This window comes from Mchenga conophoros, linkage group LG10 (assembly GCF_057382185.1).
Source record: "Mchenga conophoros isolate Kocher_MC1m ecotype Shallow Benthic linkage group LG10, M_conophoros_male_GT1.1, whole genome shotgun sequence".
In the NCBI taxonomy this organism is placed as follows: Eukaryota; Metazoa; Chordata; class Actinopteri; order Cichliformes; family Cichlidae; genus Mchenga; species Mchenga conophoros.
In genome coordinates, this window is record NC_140535.1 from 21,855,953 (window position 1) to 21,863,525 (window position 7,573).

Here is a 7,573-nt window from a genome sequence, read left to right on the forward strand (position 1 = left end):
GATGGATGGATGGATGGATGGATGGTTGGTTGGATGGATGGTTGGATGGATGGATGGATGAATGGGTGGTTGGATGGATGGATGGTTGGATGGATGGATGGATGGATGGATGGATGGATGGATGGATGGATGGATGGATGGTTGGTTGGTTGGTTGGATGGATGGATGGTTGGATGGATGGATGGATGGATGGATGGATGGATGGATGGATGGATGGATGGATGGATGGTTGGTTGGTTGGACGGATGGATGGATGGATGGTTGGATGGTTGGTTGGTTGGACGGATGGATGGATGGATGGATGGATGGTTGGTTGGATGGATGGATGGTTGGATGGATGGATGGATGAATGGGTGGTTGGATGGATGGATGGTTGGATGGATGGACGGATGGATGGATGGTTGGTTGGATGGATGGATGGATGGATGGATGGATGGATGGATGGATGGTTGGTTGGTTGGACGGATGGATGGATGGATGGATGGATGGTTGGTTGGATGGATGGATGGTTGGATCATGGATAGATGGATGGATGGATGGATATGTGTGTATGAATGGGCTTGTAGTAAGAAAGCACTTTGAGTGCTCAAATAGAGTATAAAAGCATTATGTCAGTACCGGTCCATTTACCATACTCTTACAAGCCCATTACTGTTTCCTTATCCCACACGTGCATCACACAACTAAAGGCAGACTATTACACAATCTATTAGAGCAATTGGCTTCTAAAGTAAAGATCTGGTCTAAGAGCATAAAACTTTTTATCCATTACCGTCTGTGCATGTTTATGGATGAAATACAGCCGTGCCTTTTTAATCGTTTATGATAAGAGACTCTGTGGAGAGCTCTGCAACAGCAAGAGAAGGTCTTAAATTTGGAAACACGTTCTGAAAGCAGTTATATTTTGGTTTGTTAGTGTTTCCAACATTGTGCTGTAACATGAAATACTGTTATGGGTGTCGCGGTTTTCCTTTGTTCATTGCTCTGTTTCTGTGCAAGACTTGTTTAACTTTACGGATGTGAGAGCCAACTGTAATTTTCAAATGTGCTCCTCTGTCCTTCTCTTACAAATCGTGGCTCAGTGTCAGTACAGCCATACTGGATATTAGGTGCTGCCCCATCCACCACAGGACTAATGAGATCGAATTAACAGTTTTACGCTCAATGAAACTAGACTTGGCTTTAGATTTTGGCCAGGAGCCTAAAAAACCACTGGGACAACATGCAGACCCCGAGGAGTAACTCTGAGTGTTACTGAACTTGCTGAACTAATGTTTCTCCCTGTGTTTACATATGCAGATGCGAGCTTATGTCACCCCGAAGACTGTGTTGACTGTAGTGGAAAGTTGTACTCAGAATTAATAATTAGCTCTCATTTCCCTCATTGTGAAAAAAATGTGTGTCTAAAACACTGATAACTCTGACTACATCTATTTTAGAGACTTTTAGGAACTTGTGCTGCTTTTAATTTTATAGTTAGTCGCAGGCAGTTAACAGCACTGTGCTTTGGAAATATAGGGTATCTGCCCTGTTCTTACAAGCCGCTTGAGGCCTGTACATCCACAGTGAGAACTTGGTCTGTATTGCCAGCAGTAAGTCAGATCCATTCACAGTGGGTCGCCTTAATTCTGTTAAAAAAAATTTATGGATTGAATTTGGAGGTGTAGCCAGGTATAGGAAGCCGTCCACTTTGGTAGTCTCAGGATTCTATCGCTGCTTTTTGTGGAGGATGTGGGTCTATTGACTTGATCAGGTGGTGGCCTCCAGCTTGCACTGGGATGGTGGTGGTGGAGTGTTAGGGGACAGGAAGTAAAATTTGCACCTCATACTCTGAGGCCATAGTTGTAAGCTGGAAAAGGGTGGTGCCCACTCTGGGTCAAAGACAAGTGGAGGAGTTTATTTATCTCAGGGCCTTGATCACAAGTGAGGTGAGACTGGAGCAGGAGATTGTCAGATGGATCGGTGCAGAACCAGCAGTGATGAGGATGCTCATCATTGAGTTTAAAACCAAAGCTGTCATTTGCCTGGCTGATCAACGTTTTTACCCTTACCTTTGGCCATGAGCTCCGGTTATGAGTGGCAGTAATTAGCTTCCTCCAAAGTTTTCTTTCTTACAGACAGAGTGACAAGTTCTGGTACTTGGGAGGGGCTCAGAGTACAGACACTACTCTTCCACTTCAAAAGGAGCCAGCTGAGGTGTTCCAAGCACGTCTGACCAGAAGGAGGCCCAGGGGTAGACCCAGGATATACTGGAGAGACTACGTCGTTTAGCTGGCTTAGGAAAGTTTCATCTTCTCCATACCACTAACCCAGATGGATGGATGGATCCATCTGACTGAGGGAATAATTTTACTTTCCTTGCAAAGAGATCTAAAGCAAAAAGCTGATAGTCGAGGTTGCAGATGAGCAAAAGGTAGTCTGCATATATGAGCACTGCACTGCAGATGCAGAGAATTTGAGGTATTAATGTCTGATTTATGAACATGAGTAAAATATATGTAATGTAGGATTGAAAATAAATGGTCAGTCATAGTTTATTTTAAATGTGTGTTCTATGATTATTCTCAGTCTTCGCTTTACACCTGCATTGACCATAACACACACGTACTTTTCGCTTTGCTTTCATTCTCAATTTTCCCTCCATTATTAACCTTTATTATTATTACCCCAACATTATTTCACTGCATAACTATGAAGTTCCATCAAAGCTAAACGCAAAGCATACCCAGTCTGAAAACGGAGCAATAAAACGACAATTTAAGACCAATTATGGGGGGTCAGGTACCGACTCTCTCCTTCTTTGTCTCTGAAACAGACAAAAATGGCCAGACTATACACTCATGTAGAAATAAAAATAAAAGACTCCCATTTACTAGTTTTTAAAGATAACAAAGCCAAATGAGTCTACATGAACACATGACAGAAACATCTGCCACATTTCAGATCAGCCACTGCAAAAGAGGAAACTTGCACTGCATGAAAATGTTATTCTTCAAGCCCTGAAACCCAGCTTTGCTTACCTGAGTGACCACAAGTCACTGGTCATAGGTCTACAGCTGATTGTGGCTGTAAAGAAGAGGTCAGTGAAATGATCTAATATCCACTATGAAGCCACATTTTTCTGCCAAAGAACAAGAAGCACAGTCTATGTGAGAGGACTCAAGTGCTTCACCCATCCTCAGTCCTGCAGTCTTTAGGTGCCATTAGCTCATTTACTTCATCTGTTTCCAGGCCCATTACCTCCAGAGAAAGAAATTATTTCGGCAATCCTGCCAGACAGGACCAGCCAGCCCAAACATGGAGAGAAAACCCCAGTAATAGCCCTGGTTAAATAAAAACACTGATCAGGTATCCTGACTGGTGTGTCTCCGAGTCAGCCGAGGCCGCTGGACACAAAGTGGGGACATAAAAAAGACAAAGACTTGTGGATGAAAAGTCAAAAGGTGACAAACTGGCAGGGTTACGTCTCTGATTAGGATGATGCTTACATTTTGATGCCTACATAGCATTTTTACATGTTGCTTTTCTTCTCTTTTTTAATGTTTTGTGGTACTGGCTGCTGTTTCTTGTGTGTCTCTCCTCCACCTCTCTGCATCATCTCCTCTCCTGCAGAAGGTTGCATGATCAGGTAAATTAGTAAAAAAAAAATTCTTAGGACATTGACTAATCCATCACCGCTTGCCAACCTTCAGTCCTGGTCTTGTATTTACCTGAATGAACACAACAAACGACAATATTAAAAACTCTGTCCATCATTGGTATCTATAGCTTTTTTGTAAAAACACATCAGTACTCATTAGTTAGTACTAAAGATCTATCATATATAGTGAATCACTCTAGTTTTCCTGCATTTTAACCTGGAACACTAGTGGAATCCAGGGCACACTCACACTTCTGTCTTTTCTTAATGATTTGTGGAGAAAAACAAAGAAGTGCCCCCCCCATTTTCTTCAAATTCATAGTCACTCATTCATCCCAAACCTCCCTTGCTCTCTCTCCCAAACTCCCACCCACCCTACGTACTCTCTTTTCTTGGCAGCAAAGAGCAAAATAAATGCATCCCAACAGTCTGGGGGGTTAGAACAACCCATTTGCTTTAATGAGGTGATCCAGTGTGTTTTCTCTCCCTCTCCCCTTCTTTCCTTGTCTATCGCTCTCTTTCTCTGTCTTTAGCCAATTACACACTGTCCTGTTTTGCATCCCCCCCCCCCCCCCCTCTTTTTTTATGCTCACACTCATTTTCCCTCCTTCTTTCTGAAGGCCTCGGTAAGCCCTGATAGGCTTGCTGGGGATAAAACCTGCAAGTTGGGAGAGGAGAGGGACATTTTGGAGCAGGATGGCAAGAGGGACGGTGGCCACATACCTGCATGGAGTCCTTCTCCTGGCTCTGTGGAAACCCTCGCTGCAAGGAGGTGGGTCCCCTTTACTGCATGTGTGTGGCACCCAGTAGAGATCAGGTGTCACATAAAGTTTCTTTAGCATTTGTAAAAGAGAAATTCATGGACAGCTCTTTTTTTCTTTGTTTGTCTATGTTCTATGAGATCTGTGAGAGGTTTTGCATTTATAAACTGGCCGCTAACAATTATTCTATTATTATACCATCGATTTCCTCAGTGAAAGCACATTGTATTCAATGTCCAAAAATCTACTACAGAGCTAAATTTACTTGACTGAAGAAGCTATTTCTTAGCACCATGAGTGTAGCATCATTACCAACATGTCTGCAGCCTGTCCCATCTCAACTCTGAAGAACTTAAAGTCTAAAAATGGTTTTCTTAGTCAAATTCATTTGCAGCCTTCTGAAAATACTACATTGACCTTGCAGTCAACATGCCTTATATGTTCATAAAAAGTGCATTTTTTTCTTAACAATAAATCAAGAAGACAATGCTTTGTTGAGTGATTCTAAGATATTGCTGCTTTAACTTTCCAAATGCTAGTTTCCTCCCCCCTCATCTGTCTGGAAGAAAGTGCTGAAGCAGGTGAACGCGTAAATTAAGGATGACACACTTTAGACAAATAACTTCTCAAAGCCCAGGTGTATTCATTTTCTCACAGTCAGCTCCTGAGGCATGAGGTCTGGACAACAGGGTTATACTTAAAGCTTTTAATGAGGTGTTGCACCGTATTAAAAGGTTTAATTCAAACTGTGTGCTCCAGACCTCATCCCTCCAAGATGCCTTTTCATTGTCTTGTCTGTTTAAGCTTTGAGCCGGCTGATCTGAAGAGGTTCCCCCTCAACTCTTCCTGTCTTGTTAGACGAGACATCCGCTGGTTTAAGAGCTGTTCTAGACTGTTGTGTAATTTGCATTCACTCGAGGTCAGGCTGAACCACTGCACGATCACTGGAAAGCAAGGAGATGGTATCTGCTGTTTAGCTTCTTTGTTTTGGTCTTGCTTGGGATCTCAACATCTGCATTCTTTAAAATGGTACCTCAAGCCAAAAATAAATTGAAAACCTCAGCACAGACTTTATAGGGTACAGCAAAAGTTAAACTGTGTGAGTTTTAGAAGCAGAAGCCAAAAATAAGGTAAGAATGCCAGATTGCTTTTTTGCCTTTATCTGATAGGACCACCTACCTCCTGAAGTCTGCATTGCGTGATGACTTCAGTGACAAAAAAAGGCCAGCATACAGAGAGCGCACAATTAAGCTGCTGGATACATGAAGTGTTACTTAAGTTTTTGTCTTTCTAAATTAGATAAGAGTCAGTGTTGCGATGGCAGGAAATGAGAAGTGAAAAGAGGATTACATGACAAAAGGTTTTCCTGCCTTGAGTGAAATATGATCACTGGATTTGGATGTTAAGTGAGCCATCAGACATACTGTGACTTTTTCTGAGCTTTAAAATAACAAAACTGAAGTTCAGACTCTGTGAAGTTATAACTCCTTGCAAATTAATCCAAGTTGTTGGGTGCTATAAAACAAGATATTGAACTAATTGAAACCCGGTGATGGGAATAAAACTTGCAAAAACAACCAGCTCACCAAAGTGCATTGAAGAACATCCAAAACAATGAAAGACCAGTTTTAATCTGAAGCTCAGATGTAAACCTGTTGATTGTAATAAAGGAAATAATCACCAAATTCAGCAGAATTTGTCCTCTGGGGTTCCCGCAGTTAGGCTAGCATGGCCTAAAACAGTAATATTTGTATATGGACTTAGCAATTAAATGTGGCAGGCATTATTACTTCACTAATGAGTTATTAATGACCCTGAAGAAAAATCCCTTTCCAAACAGTGACCAAATCTCTGGTGAATTTGAGAGCATACCTGTCCTGTCCAATGTTTAATTCCAATAAAAATTCCTCCAAAAACAACAAAAGCCTTTTGGCAAGCCTGTCCAGAACAATCTAGCCGGCAGAGCTGAATGACCGAACAGTTAAGTTATTTACTGTGTTGGAAATGTGCTGTACATGGCAACACTATGAGATCAGTAACCCACATTCTTTAGGAATCCCTACAGACCTTTACACATCTGGACTGTGGGATCTTAGAAAGCCTTTCCTTTTATAGTTGTTCACGCTCCCTGGTTCTATTTTTGGTTGTTGTGATTTGAAAACAACATAGGTGCAAAAAAGTGTGAGAATTGTGACCGAAGCATGCCATTTGTATGAAACAGCGTTTGTTATTGGCTGCAGAGAAACTCGGATATGGAGCAAAGAGATGATAATCGTTGCGGACAAGCGCACACGTACACGCTTTCCACACTTTTCATCATCTACCTGCTTGTGTGGCATTAGATTCTATTTGTTAAATGTAATCCTTGGTGTTTAGGCAAATTAAATGGGTTACATCCTGCAAAGAGGTGAAAATTATGCCCTATTAGCGCCGACAGATGACTCACAAATTCCACAAATTCTGTCAGGAGCCCGAAACATGGTCACCAATAAATTGCTGTGTTTGTAAGGTGATGTAAATGGCTTTGTCTGCTCATATAAAAAGAACTGTGCAACTTTATTTTATCAATAATACCCACTGTTTTTTTATAGCAGAATATTTCTACAGGCACAGAAAAACCTACAATATTAAACACATTGCTTTTGCACACTGTGAACAGGGGTATATGTACCTGCTGGAGGTGCGACTGGAGGAGTCGGGCCAGGAGCTGGAACCGGATTTGGACCAGGAGGCATTGGGACAGGATTTCAGCCTGGAGGAGGTGGACCAGGAGGCACTGGTACTGCTCTAGGAGGCTTTGGACCAGGAGCTGGTGGAGGTAGGTTTGAGAGTTTCTCCCCAAGTTTTACTGAATCTGACTGCAGCTGCACAGAAACACTGGCTGACATGTTTCAAGTTATCCTTGGACCGCTACAGGTAATCAGCATTCCTTTCAGATGCAGTTGTTCTCATAAAAATAGCTAAAGATTTAAGATTTATCGTCAATTACACAAGCACCATTTTTCAAATGTTCTATACCTTCTGTTTAAATGAAATCAGTTACTGGAGGAGTTCCAGGTTACAAGCCATGAAAAAGCTTTAAACGCCACGCTATGTTTTCATGTCTCACCAATAATGAATTCCTCATGTTGCGTTCAACAACAAGAACAAAATCTGGCCATAAATTTGCCTA

The 7,573-nt window shown here is 41.9% G+C and overlaps 1 protein-coding gene across 2 annotated transcripts in view; it reads left to right on the top strand.

Moving 5' to 3' along the window:
• Nucleotides 1-4,286: 4,286 nt before the first annotated feature.
• The window catches only part of elnb (elastin b), a 23,627-nt gene continuing 20,340 nt past the window's right edge, over nucleotides 4,287-7,573 (top strand). For both annotated transcript variants that reach the window (XM_085289324.1, XM_085289325.1), the window contains exons 1-2: nucleotides 4,287-4,412; nucleotides 7,061-7,219. In XM_085289324.1, coding sequence (XP_085145450.1) covers nucleotides 4,337-4,412; nucleotides 7,061-7,219 — 235 coding nt within the window. In that variant the 5' untranslated portion in view covers nucleotides 4,287-4,336. The remainder of the gene's footprint in view (nucleotides 4,413-7,060; nucleotides 7,220-7,573) is intronic.